Source organism: Ursus maritimus, unplaced genomic scaffold (assembly GCF_017311325.1).
Source record: "Ursus maritimus isolate PB19 unplaced genomic scaffold, ASM1731132v1 scaffold_22, whole genome shotgun sequence".
In the NCBI taxonomy this organism is placed as follows: domain Eukaryota; kingdom Metazoa; phylum Chordata; class Mammalia; order Carnivora; family Ursidae; genus Ursus; species Ursus maritimus.
Genome location: NW_024424675.1, coordinates 29,993,536 through 30,013,869, shown reverse-complemented (window position 1 = coordinate 30,013,869; position 20,334 = coordinate 29,993,536). Strand labels below are relative to the sequence as shown.

Here is a 20,334-nt window from a genome sequence, read left to right as displayed (position 1 = left end):
TTGGAAAGTGGTGAGCGGAAAGAAAAACTCCATCTAGGGAAGTTGGAAGAAGCAACCCTTTCGCAGGGAACTAGACATCAGGTGACACGTGCCATTTTGTTCCAAGGGCTTTCTTCCTGCTTCCAAGTTTCAGTTCCAAAAAATGATCCTATACATTGAAGTTGTAATTTCCTTACCCAGTCTTTAGGAAAGAACAGTCTTGAGATTTTCACCTTCATTTGGGAGGCTCTGTTAGGGGTTTTGGTTGAGATTCTGGGACATTTGAAATAACATATGTGTTATTACCAGTTGTCCTGTGTTAAGTGCAGTTCATTGACTTTCATCTTCTCCATAGGCTAGCTTTGTGGCTTCAGGAAACAGGACAGATATTTCCTTAGATGACCCAAACTTTTGGCAGAAATGGGCTAAAATAGCTGAATTGGACACCGAAGCAAAGAATGAAAAGGTACGGTACCTGAGAATGTTCTATTCCATTGCAATTTCTCTGTGTCTCGTAGGACTATAAATTCCCACACAGCTCAAGTCATTATTCACTCCTGAGCCTTAGTTTTTAAGTGCGCTTCAATATGTAACATACTTAAAATACGCCTGACACATAGACAGAGCTTGATGAATGTTCGCTGTTTCAATTTCAAAATGACCTAATGGGACATGCAGTCTGCTGGACACCTGGGAAATTTGACAAAGGCAGTTAGAACTGGAACTGGCCACATACGGGTTAAGTTCAGCCCTCTGACCCAAACCAGCATCCCATCCTTGGCATGTGACTATTTTTCCTCTGCTTCAACACTTCCTATGAAAGAAACATCACCTGTGACAATACTCCAGGGGAGACAAAGCAGGATGAAGGGGTTTGTTGGTCTCCCCTCCATTCTTCAGTATCTTGAGTTCTTCTACTTCTGAACATGAGAAAGAGAATAGCCGTGGAACGAAACCAGAGTCTGATGTCAGTCTGCCTCTGACTGTATGCCTCTGGGCAAGGCAGTTGACCCCACCAAGATAAGTGAGCAAGACATGTGACAAAAGGAGGAGGTGATGCCCCCTCGCAGAGCTGGCGATAATATTTGTGAATAAACCTGCCTATCCTGTGGGGAGGCACCCCTTAAATGTTCATCTCATCCCTTCCCTCCATCTGTGGCCCTGTCACCTCACACCAGGATGCACACACATCACTTCCTACTTGTCTTCTCTGGTGGCTGTTGGACTGTGGACCCACAAGCCCAGGAGACAGTCCCGGTGCGTATCTAGCTGATTCAGTAACCAGCACCCAGCCTTAACTCTCCTGTGGGATCACCAGAGCTTGCTCATTCCACCCTCTTTTCTTCCATAGGAAGAGTCTGAAGTCGCTTGAGTAACCTGTTTAGTAAAACCTGTTTTACAAGGTCACAGTCAAGAAGTTACTCTGTGTGCTGCACAGTGGGTGAGGGTGGGGAGAAAAAGCTCTTGTCCTGGAGACATTTAGAAGCAGCTGGAGCTTGCAAGGCGTGGAGCAAGGTGACTGAAGCAGGGGGGACGCCACAGTATATCTGGGCTATACAGACAGGTGTTAGGAGCTGAGCTGAGCTTTGGAAAGAGGTATGGGGAGAGGGGGGAGTATAAGAAGCAGGAGCTTATGGGGACTGTTAAAGAGGTGATGGTTCTGGCAGGGAATCTGTGAGAGTGAGCAGAGCATCTGCTGGGGATCTTGTCTTCAGTGAAAGACAAAAGGTTAGCAGTTAGTGCCCATGGAAGACAGAAAGGAAGCAAGAAATGTGTGTGTTCTCAGAAAGTTGCTGAGCAGATGGATTTGTCCAAATCCTCCTGTCTCTAGGGCACAGGCTGCCTCTGCATGCTGGGCAGAACAGCTGGGGTGTGCCACTCCAGCCTTTCTTGGCAAGAGCGGACTGCCACACTGGGCACTGGGGGGCCTTGCTCACCATACCTGCTCTGCTAGCAGGACTGCAGAAACAGCAGATGGTGGTGGACAGTGCTGGGGGCTTGGGGGAACATGCCATCTCCAGTGAGTCTCCAAGAATCCCCTCTGCTTGTCGTGGACATGGCAGGTGTACTGGGAAGAACCTTTCCTGCTAGAGGATGAGGCCGCGTGTAGTTTTTTACCAGATGTGTCCTCAGGACCGAAGACCAGCCACAGGATATGTGTGTGCACTGTGATGGGGGTAGAGCAAAGAGGGGCTCTCTCCCCAACCGACCTCTCTGTTTCTAGGAGAGCTTAGTGATCGACCGGCCTCGAGTGAGAAAGCAGACCAAACACTACAATTCCTTTGAGGAGGATGAGCTCATGGAATTCTCGGAGCTAGACAGTGACTCGGATGAAAGGCCCACGAGGTCCAGACGCCTCAACGACAAAACCAGGCGCTACCTCCGAGCTGAGTGCTTCCGGGTAGAGAAGAACCTACTCATCTTTGGGTGGGTATTGGCTTTGCTTGTGTGTTACTGTTTTCCAGTCCCGTTTGTCTCTCCAGTCACCTCTAAGAGCTCCGGCTGATGGAGGGTCTGTTAGAGCAGGAGAGAACTGTGCTTTTTGCCCATGGCCCCCTCAGTCATTGTACGCTCTGCTGCCATATTGTAGACGTGCCATGGTTTTCTCATGTTCTTGTCACAGCAAATCTCTGTTACTAATTTGCTGCCTGGTACTGAGTTCCTGCTTTTTCCCCCCAGGGACGTATGAGGAGTCCACGCAACAGATGTTAGAGTTAGGGCATGATTCGTGCAGGGCTCTGGTTCTGGTAGAAGTAGAAGGTTTAGCTTCTGGGAGCTCACCATTGCTTTTGAATACTGCAGCTGGACTCTCTTAATTCCAAATTTATTCCTTGCTCCAAATAGTTTCATCCCTCCCTTGTTAACATTCTGGTGGCTATAGGAAGCTCTCAATGTCCAGGTCACCTTAGTGACATTTGGTGTGCTACAGCATGTGGTCCTTGAAGGCCTTTCAGGGCAAAGCCCTGAGGGTGATTAGTAGACCCAACAGAGGACGAGAAGCACTCTTGGCTCCCGTTTGTCCTGCAGTGTCGAGGGCACGCGTGGCCCTTCCTCCCTCCAACGCCCTTCTGTATTTCCACTCTCAGCTGGGGCCGGTGGAAGGACATCCTGACTCATGGGCGATTCAAGTGGCATCTGAATGAGAAGGACATGGAGATGATTTGCCGGGCCCTGCTGGTATACTGTGTCAAGCATTACAAGGGGGACGAGAAGATCAAGAGTTTCATTTGGGAATTGATCACACCTACCAAAGATGGGCAGGCCCAGACCCTCCAGAACCACTCAGGTGAGCAGTGGTGGCAGGGCCGTGCCTGAGAAGCGGGAGCTCCTGTTTGCTTCCGCCCCTCCTGTGTTGCCCCAGGTCACTGTGCTTTGGGAGACATCTATTCCTCAGATACACTGGAGAATGTTAGCTGTGGGAGAAGGAGATGATTCCTTCAGTTCTCCCTCAGAATCATCCGGTGTTACCTCTGCCATTTTGTGGAAGTACAGTGGGGCCCTCTTGAGGTTTCCCACCTGCCCGTCCTGTGCACTGACCTGAGCATCACAGGGGTTCCTCCTCTGAACTAGAGTCACACCATATGTGCTGTGGTTTTTCTTTTGCATTTCACCGTTCTGTCCCAGTCCTACCTGTGTGTGCCTTTTCTTGCGCTGTGCTTCTCCTTCCCTGTGCTTGGCCGTAGCTTACCTTCACGTTTCAGGTCAAGTGTGCCTTTTTTCCTGGCCAGGTTCTGAGTTCCCCAAGGGGCACAGGTGATGTTCCTGATCTGCGTGGGTACATTCTTACTGACTGACTGAACGGTCCTGGAGTTGACTGAGGGGGGGTGTCAGGCGTATCTCCTCACTCTTAGCCCTGCTTGGTGGACTGAGGAGTGGGATCTGTCATCCAGGGCCACCTCGCACAGCCTGGTAGCCTCTTTGCAACCCCAGCCCAGCTCTGTCCTGCCCCCCATGTTTAAGCTGCCTAGGCTCATCTGCCTGCCTTTCTGTTTCAGGGTTGTCTGCTCCAGTCCCCAGAGGGAGGAAGGGGAAGAAGACAAAGAACCAGCTGCTGCTCCCAGAGTTAAAGAATGCAGACTGGCTGGCCACCTGCAACCCTGAGGTGGTCCTCCATGATGACGGCTATAAGAAACACCTCAAACAGCACTGCAACAAGTGAGTGTGCCCCTCTCCATCCCTGGGGGCGGCTGCAGTCAGACTGTCCAGGCTGCTGGGGTCCCCACGGGGCTGTGGGAGACTGCCTAATGCTCCTTACCACCGTGCAAGGTCTGGAAAGGCAGGATGTGTGGTCTAAGCCGGGTCAGGATCCCTTCACTTAAAGCCTGTCTTACTCCTTTAGCAACACTTCCTCTCCCCCCAGAACCTGGATTCTCTACTAATGCAGCCTATACCCCTGACCTGACTCTAAATCTAGTTAGGACACTGGTGATTTAATTGTTCTCTCTCCTTCTGCCCCTGAGGTCACACGAGGGAGAGCAGAAGACGGACCTTAGTGGCCAGTGCTCTCTGCCTTCCCCCCTCCCCCATCCCAAGTCGCTTCCACTTCCAATTCACTGTTGCTGCTCATGGCCTCCAGGTGTTTGACAGACGCACATTTGAGATGTATCCCTTATATCCCTGGGCCCTAGGCTAGCTTCGTGTAGGGGGAAGGACGCGAGGAAACAGTGACAGAAACTGAAGCTGCAATTGTGCAGTTGAGTTTGGGGAGGTGGGGCACCTCCTGGATACTTGCGTCACGGTGAGGGGGATCTAGCAGAACTTAAAGGACCCTTGGAGACCCCCGCCAATCCAGCTTCCTAGGCCTGGCGAGGGTGATCTCACCAGCACTCCTGCTCGGCAGTGAGCAGGCCTCTGCTGCCACATCTCTGGTTACAACCGTAGAGTTTAAGTAATAAGTAAGAGTTTGGTAACTTCTAAATTAGCATGTTTTGATAGGTTTTTCTTTCCTCCCCATGACATCAGCCTAATGGTTCTGTGGTTGTTGTAGGGTTGTATTCTTTATCTTTTATGGATAAGTCTGATCCTTTCCCTTCGTCTCTCCAAACCTTTGAAGAGAGGCCTCATGTCCAAAACTGTAGTAAAAACTGCACAGAAGTACAGGCTGTTTGGGACAGAGAATCGCTGGGTGGTAGAACCTGCCTGGGGTGGGACCTGGTAGCATCCTCCGTGTGACTGACTCAGAGTCACCACAGAGGGGACACGCAGAGGAGGCGGCCTCGGTAAGAGGACTCATAGGAGACCTCGTACTGCAAGCTAACTGAGGATTCTCTTGTACGTTATGCAGCCATCTTTCTTGAACAAGTGAGACATGTGGTAAAAAAATGATGTTTGAGGAGAAAAATTAATCTGGCAACAACAAGATGGAGTAGGTCAGCCTAGAGCTGAATGGCCATCTAGGAGAGTTCTGTCCTAATTTAAGTATTGATCATGAGGACCTAGAGGAGGGTGCTGACCGTAGAGTTGGGGAGAAAGGGTCAACTGCGAGAGACATGACCAGGGACTAATGCATAACGTGTGATGAGGAATACCTAGGCAGCTAACTCCATGATTGTGAGCCTCACCAGCTGGGAGGCTAACAGTGCTTGGGCCAGGACAGAATCAGAATCCTTACATTCACTGGGCGATGAAGAGCAAAACGAAGGACTCAGGTTTTGCCCCTTGAAGTCACAGCAGCAGCACTTGGCTGTTGCGTTCACAACTGCACGTGTGGGTGTGGAGCACTGGAGAGGTTGACGTGGAACCTCCCTTGACACCTGCAGAGGTGATCACAGATGATGCCCAGAACCATCTCGGACCTTTGAGGAAGGCCTGAACGTTTCTAACCACCACCCCCAAGGCTTTTTCTGAGTGCGTGCCTGACCCTGGGAATTGAAGAATGCAGTAGGGACGCCTGGTGGGGCATGTGACCTTGATCTCGGGGTTGTGAGTTCGAGCCCCACGTTGGGTGTAGATTACTTTAAAAAAAAAGGATGCAGTAAATCATTTCTCTGAGTTCAGAGGTGCTGACTACTGTTTGTTATCCTGAATCTTATGGAGACTACTGTCCTCCTTAGGTTCGGCTCAGGAAGAGCCAGAGACTCCGAGCCAGCAGGGACCTCACAGCTCTTCCCACCCAGCGTGGGAGTTCTGTGGGCAGAATCTTCAGCCTGTTCTTGAGCCTTCCTGCTGATGGGAGCTTACCATTTCTCAGCAAGGCTCATTTAATTACCAGATGATTCTAATTAATCATCCTTCTGTATATTGAATCTAAAAATTTGCTTCCTTGAAACTTCCACCCATTGATCTTGGGTCCTGGTTCTGCCCTGAGGCACATGGAGAACAGGCAGACTTTTTCAGCAAAACTGGACTGTGAGCTTTTAGAATTGTAGGCTCTGTTAGCAAATGTGTTGCCTTTCCAATATCAGATAACAGTTAAGGCAGGCTGAGAGGTCAGGACTGCCTGGATTTAAATCCCAGCCCTCTTACCTGTCAGCAGGTGCGTTACTTAACCTCTTTCATCTAGAAAATGAAGATGGTAACAGTCCCATCTCTTAGCGCTGCCGTTTGGATTAAGGGAGCTAACACGCTGCCAGTAATAAGCGCTCGAAGCATTGTTCAGCGGTAGTGGTAGTATAGTATTCAGGGACAGGATTGTCATCAAAAGAATTTTAAAAAGTTTAAAAAAAACAACTGCTTCAGATCCAAGCTGTAAGTCAGGAGAGTGGTCATCCATTGAGGGCGGGAGTAGTGACTGGAAGGGGACCCAGGGAGCCTTCTGCTGACATGTTCTGCTTCCTGATCAGGCTCCTGGATTCGCAGGTGTGTTCAGTTGGTGGAAATTCATCAAGCTGTACATTTATCTAAAGTGCACTTTCTGGAAATATAGTTCATGTCAACAAAGTGTTGTGAAGTTTTTGTTTTTTTCAAGAAAGAGATAAAGGAAAGAGCAATGATGCCACCCAAATATTAATGGGTTTTGTTTGGCTAAAGTACGGGTATTAAAGACCTACTCCAGTTCTCCTTCTCTTTAAGTCCTCTGGGATTATCCTCTCATTCAAGGAGGGTTGCCCATCTATCCTCTGAATTGATTTGCTTCTCCTTTGGAGAAAAGTGAACACTATTCACTTTAAATTCTGTTCTCTAGTGCTATAGATATTACCAAGTATCAACACATCTCTGTTTAGAGAAATAGAGACAGCTCTTTCATTTTTAGGAGAGCCTTCCTCCATTTGGGCTAGACCTCACCAGGCAGGAATTGCATACCGAAGGCGGCCTCGTTCCAGTTCTTACTGAGGAGGCCAGCAGCTACTGTCAGCCAGGTAGAAGGTACAGTGACCATTGTAAATTCTTAGAGTTCTTATTGTCTGAGCTTTAAAAAAAATAAATCTCAAAATTATTCGAGTTGATTGACAGATGAGGTAAGGAATGGCATACCAGAAAAATAAGTGTGTTTTTTCCATTCTGAAAATTCTAACTTTGTGTGTTGCCACCTACTACTCAAGCCCACAGTAGCGTTTTATGTGTTTTTAAAAAATTGTCAAAAATAGCCTCCCCACCTCCAATTCCCATTTCCCCCTCTGGAGGCGACCACTGCTAACCTGGTTGTGCCAGAGATATTCTGGGCATGGACCAGCTTAGGTGAATATACAGCCTCCTTTTATCATCCCTGAAATAACATACACTTTACATACTATTTGTGCTCTGTACTCTCTTTATCTCTCTTTTTAAAATAACTTACATGGAGGTCAGTTCCTGTGTATGTAAATGGGCCTTTATTTTTAATAGCTGGCCTTTACTCTTGCCTGGTTTTGAGCAAGTTACAAGTCCTCTTCGAAGCCTCTTTGCGGCTCTGCTGCGAATATGAAGCATCTCCGTGACCGTGGTCGACTTCTCTGTGCCTACCCTTACCCTGTTTCTGTGCACATTGAGCCTTCCCCACCCTCAGACACCGCCCCTCCCCCCCCGCCTGTCCTCTTCTGTACTGTAATTCTTTCCTGGTTGGGTTCATTCCACAATGAGATGCTGTAGGCTCCTCAAGAACAGGGCTAAATAGCTTACTTTCATCATGTGCCTCACAGTCCCCAGCGCGGTGCAGGGCACCCAGTAGTTGCCCAACAAATACTTGCTTAACTGCCTTGTCTAGAACATGCTCGGTGCCTGTCCTTGGAGCTTAAGTGTGCCCCATGCAGAAGCCAGGGAACTGGGCCCCTCAGGAGAGAAGACGTGATTATATCCTGGCAGTACTGCCATGAGGAAGACTCATGAATAACCATTTTAACTGTGTGCAAGTGAAACAGAAAACAGCAGCATTCAACATGACCTTCAGTCAATCAGTAAACTGGTAACCAGCCTCTTGGAGGGCAGCGCTGGCCTAGAGGTCACTGTGGGAGGGTTGAGTACTCCTTTATAGACCAGGAGGAACGGTTTTTCTGCTGCTGCCCAGGGCTAACAGGGTGACCTAAGAGATGATGGTGAGATACATTTTTCCGTGTAAAGTGGGGGTAATCACAGTAGCATCTGTCATCAGTGCCTTGGGTTTTGTTTGTCTAGTGCTTTCTCATATATCACTTCATGTCACTCATAACGTGGGAACGCCCGAAATTTCCCTGTGTCCACGTGGGGGAGCGCAGCTTGCGGACAGCTCATGGTTCTGATACCTTCACGTCAATGTGTTCACCTTTCACAGGGTACTTTTGAGAGTCCGGATGCTGTACTACCTAAAAGCTGAAATACTGGGAGAGGCAGCTGAGAAAGCGTTCGAAGGAACCCCTGCCAGGTAAACCAAGTCAGCTATCGCTCTCAGAGCTCTCAGTGCAAGAGAGCTGCCGCACAGTGCCGACGCGTGGAGACGGACGAAGCTGCCTGTGCGCCTGGAGGCCCGTGTTGGCACCCAGCCCGGGGTCAGTTAGCTCCACGGTAGAGCAGGCATGTCCACTGCACGTGAAGTGAAGGAGAAACCTGTTTCTCCGCAGCACAGCTTCTGGTGAGGTTTTGAGTTAGTTTGCTTTTCCTAATGGTGTTAACGTTGGTTTGAACAGTCATTTCTCTGCCTTAGCTAGTCGTTGTGGGATGAGTATTCCCACTCTGATACGTTTAGTCCGACGGGTGTGCAATGAGCGTTTGGCTCAGAATCCCACTCTTGGCCACAGTGCTTTTCCACATGTGAGCAGTTCTCTGTATTTGCTAATCACACTAACAATACTTGGTGCCCTGTTTGATTGTTTGCACCTTAGTTTTGTAAATTAGTGTTTCCAAAGCTGTAGAATCCTGTGGGAATCTCCTAAGATTTCAGAGAATGAGGCCGCCATGCTCCCAGCCATCACTTAATGAAGTCAGACAGCCCCCTTCGCCTTCCCCAGATACGCTGTTTGCGCTAGTCCTCTACAATGCCTGTCATTCCCAGAGAAAACCAGAAGGAGTGGTATTTCAGCTTTGCTTTGAGATTACCTGTGGCCATGGTTTCTTCTTCCTCTTTCTTTCCATTGGGCAATGCTAATAGCTTTCATGGTCACGGGGGTGGGGGGACACTAAAGAAGGAGAGGGGTAAAGGACATTGACCATCCTACCTGTGGGGCAGTTTGTAATCAGGAGCAACCGTTCCAATGACTTATTACTTGATAACGTTTTCTGTGGTTACTGTAGTCATTTCTAATGGGTATAGGGAGGTTGAGTGCTTTGGTAAAGAAGTCAGTTTATGAATCTTAGAAGTGCAGCAGAATTCAACCTGATCTGGCAGAAGTCATCTACCTGAACTTTCTCATCCCACTGTGCCTTTTTAGAACATGTAGATGGAAAGAGCTAGATAGAACACACAGAGTCCATTACCCACGCCTTTCCCTCCTTTCCTCTGCTCTCCTCAATCGTGGCTGTCACTGGCCCTTATTGTGCCATGAGGAATGAATAGCAGTTCATCCCAGAAAAGTCATTTAGCTCAGGGCACCACGCTGGCAGAGCAGTGGGCCCTACAATGGAGTCAGATGCTGAGCACTGCCTGGAAAGGTAGGGCCGTGGACCACCATTCCCCCAGAGGGAGCTGGGCCCGGGGAGGGGCAGTTAGCCGTGTGTCACACGAAGAAGAGCCTGATGGAAGAAGAAACTTCAGATGCTATAGAGGAGCCATCCCAGACTACTGGGAGGTGGGAGAGAGCAGCCATCAGGTGGATTTTTCTCCCCCAGACCCAAAGTCTTAAGGCGTAAGGACTGTGCTCAAATGAAGACAGTGAGCTAGGGGTCCATGTGAACTTTCAGAACATGGACAACAGTAAGGGGCTGATGGTACAGGCCTGCTAGTCCTATATGCCTTCTCCTTAGGGCAAGTTATGTTCATCCCTTTGGCCAGGAGCAGTGCAGTTGATCAGTTTTGACCCAGCAGACCGCTGCCAGGAGGTGCCACCTTCTGTGGGACCTGTCCTCTGAAAGGCTGTCTTCATATCCCAGCATGTACCAGTGCTGACTGTCCTGTTCTCAAACAGTGCTTGAGATCTTTACATGTTGAACCAAGATGATTCGGGGTCTTTTCAGCATTTGATTATGTATGAATTTGACCATGGGGAGGATGTTCTACCTTCAGCTGACCAGTATATTGTTGGCTTTTTGCTGTGGTTCTCAACTGAAGATGGGTATCTCCATCTTACATGTGGATCCCAAGGCCCCACTCTAGACCCACTGATGCATTCTCCAAGAGGTGCTTCAGAATTCTGTGTCAGTCAGTCAAAGGTGAAGCCTGGAAATCAAGTACATATGTGGAAATAGCTCACTGGAGAAGCGTGATGGAAAGTCCTGGTTAGGAAACCTTGGCCCACAGCCTTCTAAGTCCTTAGAACTTCAGCCTCTTAGCATGCGACTAGGGATGTGGCTTAATACCAGGGTTCAGCCAGTAGTTCTTGCATTGTTTTCTGTCTGCGTTGAAGGAACTCTGAGTCCACGCCCTTCCTTCCACAGGGAACTAGAAGTGCCTCTGCCTGACATTGACTACGTGGAGATCCCAGTGGATTGGTGGGACGCTGACGCCGATAAGTCCCTTCTGATAGGCGTGTTCAAACATGGTGTGTATTTCAGTGAACGCTCTCCCTTTCCTGAGAAACCTCACAACTTGCTGCACATCTCTAGTAGAAAGTAACCTCACTTCTGTCCTCTCAGATGAATGTGTGAGTCATGAAAATACGGTGAATGTTCATAATACTGGTGAGGAGCTTCACAAGGGCTGCTGTGGTTACAAAGAGTCTGCCCGCACTGTCAGACCTTGGGCTGCCTCACTCTTCTTCACTCTTAGAGTCCCAGCATCTGGCTCGGTTCCTGGCACACAATAGGCACATAGCATTTCTTGAGTGAAGGAATAAATAAATGGGGAAAATGTTAGGTTTTAGTGTTTCATATATATGTGGGATTCGAAGATCATTCTAGATAATCAACATGTTCCTAGTATGTATCTTTTTGCCCCATTGGTATAGAAATTTAAGAATACGAGATGCTATGAACATCTTTTTAAAAATGTGGTAACCAGCAGTCCAGGGGACAGAGAGAGGTTTGGAATAGCTTGGAAAAACTGAAATAAGTACCGCCTTTCTTCACTTCTGGCACTGTCCTAACCACCTGCCCTTGCCCTCGGCCAGCGGTCAAGGTGAATGACGAAAGCACCACATGATAGTCACTGTAATGTGCCTGGTAGATACTCTCCCTGCTCGGTGAATTAACCAAAATCTTAAACTGGAGAGCAGGATTCAAAGTGGAAAGAGTTGGTCATACCTGACTTTCATTGTCAGCTCTGCCACTTACTAAATTTAAGACCTTGAACAAATCATAAATTTCTCTGACCAGGTTCCTTACCTGTACCGTGGGGATAGTATCGAAACAGCCTACCGGGAGGGTTGTTTGAAGATTCAATGAGACCATGTATGTGGGCTTCCTAGGGCAGGGCTAGGCAGCAGATAGAAGTGTGGGAGATGTTTAGTGCTGTTCTGCTGTTACTTACTGCCCTCCCTTTGGAAAGTTAACTTTCTCAGATATGCCTGCTCAGTAGAATTCAACATTTGGAGGCCAACCAATCATGTTTACTTAAAAACTATGCCTGTACTCATTTTAATGAGGAATCCCCTCAATACTTGGATTCTGGTGTTACAGTGGGAGGTCCAGTGCTGCCCAGAGCCCTTTGTCAAACCACTGAGGTTAGGATGAGCAGTGCTGTCCATTAGAACTACCTGTGATGATGGAAGAAATGTCCTATCTCTGCACTGTCCACTGTGGAATCCACCAGCCACATGTGACTATTGAATACTTGAGATACGATTGGTACATCCGAGCAACTCTAATTTTATGTCATTTTCATTATTTGAAATTTAACCATATGTGGTTCCTCTTTTGGGCAGTGCAGGGCTGGAACTCAGCTCTGAAGTGAGAAGAAACACATGACCTCTCTGTTAAGCACAAGGAACCACAGTGCAGCTAAAACTTGATTTAATCTAATTTGGGAAAGAATCCAAAGACAAGTTGCTAGAAGCAGCCAACTTCAGAGCATCTGAACTTGGTGTGCAAAAAAGTCTATTGACCCTGTGTCTCATTTCAGTGGTAGTTTTAAGGCACATGGCCACATCCTTGGAGGAAAGAATGTGATGTGGAAAGGGGACACAACGTGAAGTCCCAGCAGTATGGCAGACAATCTACATGCTTCCCCTCTGTCCCTCCTCCGACCAGCGCACACACACCGCAAACATACAGAAAGTCTGGGTGGGTTAGGACAATAATGTGAAACTACCTAGCTGCACATGAAGCAAATAAAGGAAAATCCCCGAGTGAAGAGGTCAGTTAAAGCCAGAGGTGAAAGCTCACTGATAGGGGAGCAAACCAGAGGAACTGCGTTTTTAATGCGCACACAGAAAAAGGAAACAAGCCCCTCCAGGAAAGGAGGGCAAGAAAAGCCTCTTTGGCTGCCCAGGGAAGCTAGATGGAAGAACATACCCCTGAGAGATAGATGGAGACATGAAAGAAAAGATGAGGTGGAAGAGAGAAGGCGGTTGCCATGTAAGGAGTAAAGCAGGATGTGCCAGGCAAATACAACAACCAGAAACAAAACACATAAGACCCATAAGACCTGGTATGGCAAAGTCCTGCAAAAGGTCTTTACGGCAAGAAGGATAGTTTGGGATAAAGAGGGTCTTTATACAGTGATGATGGGTGTAATTCATCAGGAAGATGTGGCTGTGTGGCCTCAGAATATGTCAGAGGACAGGACTCTAAGGGAGCTGAGGACCCTTTCTCTCCTAGGAAAGGCAAATTAACACTGGCACCATACCTACTAGCTTTTTCATCCCTGAGCAAGGTTTAGGGTAATGGCATTAAGCAGTTGATCTCTCTTAGTCTTATATTAGGAATGTTCAAGGGTCAGCCAGATGGTGTCTAAGATCACTTCTGTATCTAAAACTCCCCTGCTGTACAAAGCAGTTCGGGAGGGTATAATTTAATCATTCCTACGTGTTTTCCTGAGTCCCGTGAAGTCTTAAGATGACGCAACACCTTCTATTCAGATTCCCCCAAATTGCCAGCTGAGGTGAACTCAGTAGTCAGTCAGAGTCAGGGCTAAGGGCATGTGCATGATGCCTGAAGTGGCTGATTGTGGCATGTGATGACTTCAGACACACTGTAAAGTGCAGCCAGTGCTAGGGAACTGGACCTAAACCACACACGTACACCCACCCAGCTCACTCTTGCACAGAACCAGCCCTGTTTAATTGGGTGTTAACATTGGATCTACCCAGACTGCATTGGACAGACGCCTGTGGCTGGCTTCATGGACTCATCCTCTTTGGAGTCTTCCAGAATCCAGATCAGATCCTCCCCTGACTGGATGCTGCCCGTCAGACATTCCATGAGGGTCGGCTTAGACCCATCCTCATTTAGGTAACACACCTGACCACCCCTGTGTAACTTAGCCCACACAACAGGTCTTATTACCAGGTGACGGTCAAGCTCCCAGATACCCAGCAACTGGTAGAGATACGACATTTCAGAAAGCCAAGCTATCTGCTGTTCACTTTTTAGTAACTTGTGTCAGGAAGCCCTCTGCCTCACCCCCTCCATCCCGTGGAGGCCTAAGTATGAGCTGTGACGCTGCCACCACTTTCTTTGTGAAGAAACACGGCCATCCATTGTGTGAAGTTCTCTGGCTCCTGCAGGCCACCCCACACATAGGCTGCTAGAGTCCTGCTTAGATCAGAAGGGTAGACCCATGTTCTGTCTCCGAGCTGACCCATGGGAGAATTGCCTGCACCTTTGGTTGTTGGCAGAAAGAAGGGCCCTGTAGCAAACCTATTCTGAATGATGCTCTCAATAGCTGTCTGTTGCATTGACTGACTACGGCCCTCTAAGGCAGCCTGGACTTAATGCAATTTTTATTAAGATATGAAGTTTAGTATTTTTGTTGACATTCTTAGAAAGGAGCTTCTGGACTGAAGAGGCAAGCAGTCCATGCCCCTCAAAGCCTGTAATCTACTATGTATTTACTGGCATTGCTCTTAGAGCGCCTATAACTCTCAGGGCAATTGTTGGGGTTTTCTAGGGGACTGAGTCAGTCACTCTTCCTTGCCTCCAGGTTCACAGCTCAGTGAGAACTAGGAATGCAGAATCTGTCTAGACTTCAGACCGACATGAGACGAGAAAGTCTGCAGAGTAGAAGCATAGCCATGTAGTAGGCTGCCAGTAGAAACCGGCCCGCTTCATGCCCTTGTCAAGCACAGAGCACCTGAGGGCAGGACACGTGGACAGTGAGCCTCTCAGGAGTAAAGGGCTGTGGAGAAAGCTTTGAGCCTCTCACCTATCAGATGAAGCACCCCTCTTTTCCTGGGGAGCAGCAGGTGGAAATACCAGGAATTTTCTTAAGGCAGCAGGAACATTGAGGATGTTTCTGTTTTGCCGTGAACTATGGTAGAACACGGAGAGGGCAAAAATGGCTCTTTCTACAATGATTATTGGAAGAGAATCTGGGCAAAACTGACTCATCTGATGTTTTGTTGTGCATGTATGGTGTTAGGCCCCACACTAGATGCCGAACGTGTAATGATGAGGAAAAACAGGCCCAGATTCTTTTCCTAAGGAGCTCACCCTCTCATGAAAGAGACACAATGATCAAATAATCGCCCCGAGGAATGGCAAATAAAGAAGAACATAAGGCCTCACAGTTTCTCCTGCCATATGCCTCCTGCGGGCAGCACCTGTCATTGAGATGGCAGAAGAGTCACTTTGGATTAGAAGGTAAAGTTCCTGCAGCTCCTCAGAGAGAGTACCAAGTGCTGCCTGCAGGGTGGAGGACAGAACTACATCCACAGTGACGACGGAACAGAGACCCAGCAAAATCAAATCACGCCTCTTATTAGCACCCACGCTGGTTCTCCGTCACCTGTGATGGGCCCTCTCTCTACATACTGCAGAGCTGGAAATGGACCTTGTTTCCTGGGAGCAACGTGGAAAGGGTGTTGACCATCTTGAAATGGTTTCCCCCAAGATAGTTTGCTGTGACAGGAGATTCGGAACTTTTCTGTGAACAAATCCTATCTCGTTATCAAATTGCATTCGATTCAAAAAAAAAAAAACAAAACAAACAAATTCTCATGCCTGGGATTATCAAAGTAAAAGTGATGTTATTTCATTGTTTTGGCTCCCTTTCAAGGGTCTCTTCTGAGTCAAACATGCTCATTCTCTGTGTGACTTTGGGGATGTGGTGAGGGGTAATTCCAAAGCCCTGGCCGGTGGATTACGGTTTCATACCAAGTTGGTGAATATGGAGGCAATAAATTGTTTTTAATCTGATTAACAAGCATAGTAGTCCTCCTTGTATTTTATCCCCTGCATCCATCACTTGGCTCAGTTTCTGTGTCTAAGACATGGGATAAAATTGGACTATCAGAAAACTAGACCCATTCAGGAGGTAACAAGGTGTCCAGAGTTGGGTGTTGAGAGGAAGAAGTTGCAAAAACAACTTGCCTGATTCCCTTTGCTGTCCAAAAGAAGTAAACAAGTGAGCATTGTATCTGTACCTTGTGTCTCTTTGCGGACACAGAATATTTATGTCAGCTTCCATTTGTGGTCAAACGCTTACTCTTAGGTATCTACTTTAGCTCAAGGATCTTCCTCTGATAGGACATCTTGTAGGATTCAACTAATCTTAAATAGTGTTTTTGATTGTTTTATTTTTCACTTAATAAGGGGAACAAAATGATTGTTCAGGGCCTAGGGTAGATTTGTGAGTTCTGACATGACTTCTGACATTTCTCATTACCCCTGATCAGGGTATGAGAGGTACAATGCCATGCGAGCAGACCCAGCTCTTTGCTTCCTGGAGAAAGTCGGGATGCCAGATGAGAAGTCCCTTTCTGCGGAACAGGGTGTTACGGATGGGACCTCAGACATTCCTGAAAGGTGAGCTGTCTGTGATTGACGTGTTACACTGAGAATCTCTGACCCCCTCCATGTATATCCAGCATTCCCACAGTCTCTTCCTCACAGCCCAGCATCTCTCTTAAGTCTGGCCATGCTGGAACCACTTTCCAGAATTGCTGCATTAGTTATATCCTGTTACGCCTCAGGCCTTTTCTTTGACTTCTAAGCACTTTGAACTAGTTCCTCTTCTTCATGGGTTCTCCTTTTTTTTTTCTTTTTTTAATAATTTTTTATTATGTTATGTTAGTCACCATACTTCATGGGTTCTTCAAGTTGCCCACCATCCTATCCTACTCATCTCTTGTCTGGTCAGAGGATTCTTGAGGAAGAATTCAAACCTCTCATACCTGGCGGAAAGCTAAGAGGCCCTGCAAGGACAGGCTTCGTGACTTGAAATTCCTCAGAGGAAATTCAGGCATTATTTAAGAGTGCGTTGTCCATGAGTAAGGTGAATTTAGGGGCCACTGCTTAATGGCTGTGGCATCTAGGCCTTGTGTATGGGTTGTGTGCAAAAAAGTATGGAAGCATCTCCTTCGGCTGAGTTTTACTTACTGTTGGCATAACCCCCAAATGTGTAAATTCATTGGAAAGCTAAATAAGTGGCCAGAAACTGTGGTGCACCAAATACACACACACACACACACACACACACACACACACACACATATACATATATATATTTTTTTTTTTTTTTAAGAAAACATTATATGTATCTCTTAGCTTGTGTTTGGTAAGCTTTGAACTGATCTTCTCCCCAAAAGTTGCAGATACTGCTTTGCATTGCCTCGGGCTGTGGCCAGGCACAGCCAGGAGGGCCTGCACTGCCAGGAGCTCCTAACCACCTGCTAAGGCCAAGAAAAGGGTGAAATGAATTTTCCATCTGTCCTTAACCTGTGATGAACACTTTAGCTACCGTAACATTCTCTGCTCTGAAGAGAAATTTCCTCTGTGCAGATAATAAAGACTCATTTGGAGAGACATTAACAGAAGCCCAAGTGAGTGGTGATGCTAATGGTAGATGTGAGGGGAAACGCTCTGTGGGTGAGGTACCTGAACATGGCAGAAAGCTTACATTTTTGTCGGGTGTCTGTTCTTTCTGCGGTTAAGCAGTGAGAGGTAGTTCAGGTAGGAGGGATTCTACTGCCTCCAGGACCTGAGCGGCCTTGATAGGAATAGTTGAGACAGGAACACTTCAAAGTCATCGTAAGACAAATCATGAAAAAGATCGGCATCAGCAGTAGTTAAGCTCACAAGACAAGACTTGAGGCAGCTAAGCTCGAGGTAGGTGTCTGCTGGTAAAGAGGGCAAAATGTCCTTCTTCCTAGCAGTAGCAGCCCCGCTCCCTCCTGAGGAAGTGACTGCCACCAAATAAGGGATTCTGCCTGAAGCTTCACCCCACTGTTGGGGAGCTGAGTTGGGGATGCCTCGGGACTCACTAGATTTGCACAGGCCTCAGTCTCTGGGGTCTGTTCTTTTATTAAAGGTGCATGTTCATGTAACTCTCAGTGGGCAGTAATGACCCTGTTTGTGACAGTATCACTGTTGGACAGCTGGCCTCTGAACTCGTCTGGGTACATTGTCTCATGCTGGAGTCTCAATTGAGTGGATGTCCTTGCCCGTAGAAGTTATGACAGTGGTAAAAACCAAGATTTTGAGGCCTGCGGGCAAAGGGATCCCCTAACTTTCCTTTCAGTCGGCGATTTAGGGGGTTTTCTTGCAAGCATGCTGGTTGCAGAATAGCTCCTAGGTGGTGCATGATGCTTTTTATTTTACTTTTATTCAGAGGCAACATGGATAAAGAAGACAACACTGAAGACAAGTTAGATGGCCTGCAGAAGCAAACGGTGAGTCACATGGGCTGTGTTGGTAGTCCACACAACCCTCAGTGTCAAGAAGCATCCCCATCTTGGCAGTGGGCTTGGGGCGCTTGATTGCAGTGCTGAAATTGCATTGCATTTTGCCCAGCGTTTTAGCTTAAAAATTATCAACCTAAACACTGCCTTGCACTTTTATTCTAGTGAGAGTTTCGATTTTGATACAACTGTAGATTTTAGATGCATCATAAGATACAATACAGAGTGACCCCGTGTACCTTTTATCCAGTCTCCCCCCATGGGAACATCTTGCAAAACTGTAGTACAGTATCACAACCAGGGTGCTGACGCTGTTAGAGTCAAGATGCAGGACATTTCTTTGCCCACAGAGATCCATCGTGTTGCCCTTTATAGCCACATCCCCTTCCCTCCTGCCTTCACCTCCTTTGTATTGGTGGTGACCACTAACCTGTTCTCCATTTCTATAATTTGTTATTTTACGATTATTTCTTAAGATACGTACTAAGAATTTAAGAACATATGTTATTAATGGAATCATAACAGTAAGGGGCCCTTGGGGATTAGCTTTTGTCGCTCTGTGTAATTCCCTGGAGACTGCTGCAGGTTGTTTTCTGTAACAGTAATGCCGTCTTACATTGCTGTGTCGCAGTCCTTGGTGTGGATGTCCAGGTTTGCTTTACCATTCACCCACGTGCAGGATATGTGCATTGTCTTCAGTTTTTGACTATTACAAATACCTCTATAAACGTTTGCTTACAGATTTCACGTGACCATACATTCCCATTTCTGTGGGATAAATGTCCTTAAGTACAGTTGCTGGGTGATACGGTTACTACATGTTTAGTTTTGGGTTTTCTTTAAACTGCCAAGCTGTTTCCAGCGTGGCCATACCCCTTCACATCGCCCCAGCCCCGTAGGAGCGGTCCACTTTCTCCTTATGTTTTGTTAGCTTTTGGTGTCGTCACCGTTGTGATTGAGCCACTCTGATAAGTGTATAGTGATAATCTAGTTGTAGTTTTAATTTAATTTCCCTAATAGCTAATGATGTTTGACATCTTTTTGTAGGTTTAATTGCCATCTGTAAGCCTCTTCAGTGAAATGTTTCTTCATGTCTTTAGCCCATTTTCTATTTGCATTGTTTGTTTCTTTGTTTTCCTGTTGGTATTTGAGAGTCCTTCATATATTCCAGATACCAGTCTTTTGTCAGATATGTGGTTGGCAAGTATTTTCTCCCACCTGTAGTTTGTCTTTTTATCCTATTCACATTGTCTGTCGCAGAATAACAGTTTTTAATTTTGAGGAAGTCCAGCTTACCAATTTTTCCTTTTTATGGATCATGCTTTTGGTTTTAAGTGTAGGAATTCTGCCTATCTGTGGATCTCTGAGGTTTTCTTCTATGTTTTCTATTAAAAGTTCTTTAGTTTAATATGTAAGTCTGTGGTCCATGTTAAGTTAGTTTTCATATAAATGGAGAGAATTAGATTCAGGTCCTTTTTTTAACCTGTTGCTGTAGAACCATTTGTTATGAGGAGCTGTTTTTTCTACATTGCATTGCTTTTCACCTTTGTCAGAGTATCAGTGGAGCATATTCGTGGGGATGTTTCTGGGTTCTCGATTCTGTTCCATTCTTCTATTTGTCTGCTCCTCTGCCAGTTAGCGTGTAGTATCGATTATTGTAGCTATTTCATAAATCTTAACATTGGATAGACTGAATCTGCCCACTTCTTTTTTTTTTTTAAGATATAAATACTTAACATTTTATTTTTTCATTTAAATTCATGTAGCCAAGGTATAGTACATCAATAGCTTTTGATATAATGTTCAATGATTCATTCGTTGAGTGTATCACCCAGTGCTCCTCACATCACCTGCCCTCTTTAATCTTAGAGAAAATGTACACTTCCATTTCCTTAGACTTTGGGTAGTTGGGCATTTCACAATAGCATTTGTTGTTTTGTGCTCTTCTGAAGGCAGTGCAGGGAAAGCAGCAGCAGTATTTAATGTGATCTGCGTTTGTCCCTGCAAACTTCTAGGAAGACCACCTCAGAGAGACTCACCCAGCCTCCTCCTGTAAGATGCTGCAGTCATCTGGAGGTTGAAAGAATTAAAGCAG

General features: G+C 46.8%; 1 protein-coding gene across 1 annotated transcript in view; it reads left to right on the top strand.

Moving 5' to 3' along the window:
• The window catches only part of CHD6 (chromodomain helicase DNA binding protein 6), a 193,347-nt gene that overhangs the window by 136,486 nt on the left and 36,527 nt on the right, over positions 1-20,334 (top strand). The window contains exons 20-27 of the mRNA XM_008698095.2: positions 335-445; positions 2,204-2,406; positions 3,066-3,265; positions 3,975-4,134; positions 8,645-8,734; positions 10,900-11,003; positions 16,236-16,365; positions 18,170-18,230. Of these exons, the coding sequence (XP_008696317.1) occupies positions 335-445; positions 2,204-2,406; positions 3,066-3,265; positions 3,975-4,134; positions 8,645-8,734; positions 10,900-11,003; positions 16,236-16,365; positions 18,170-18,230 (1,059 nt within the window). The remainder of the gene's footprint in view (positions 1-334; positions 446-2,203; positions 2,407-3,065; positions 3,266-3,974; positions 4,135-8,644; positions 8,735-10,899; positions 11,004-16,235; positions 16,366-18,169; positions 18,231-20,334) is intronic.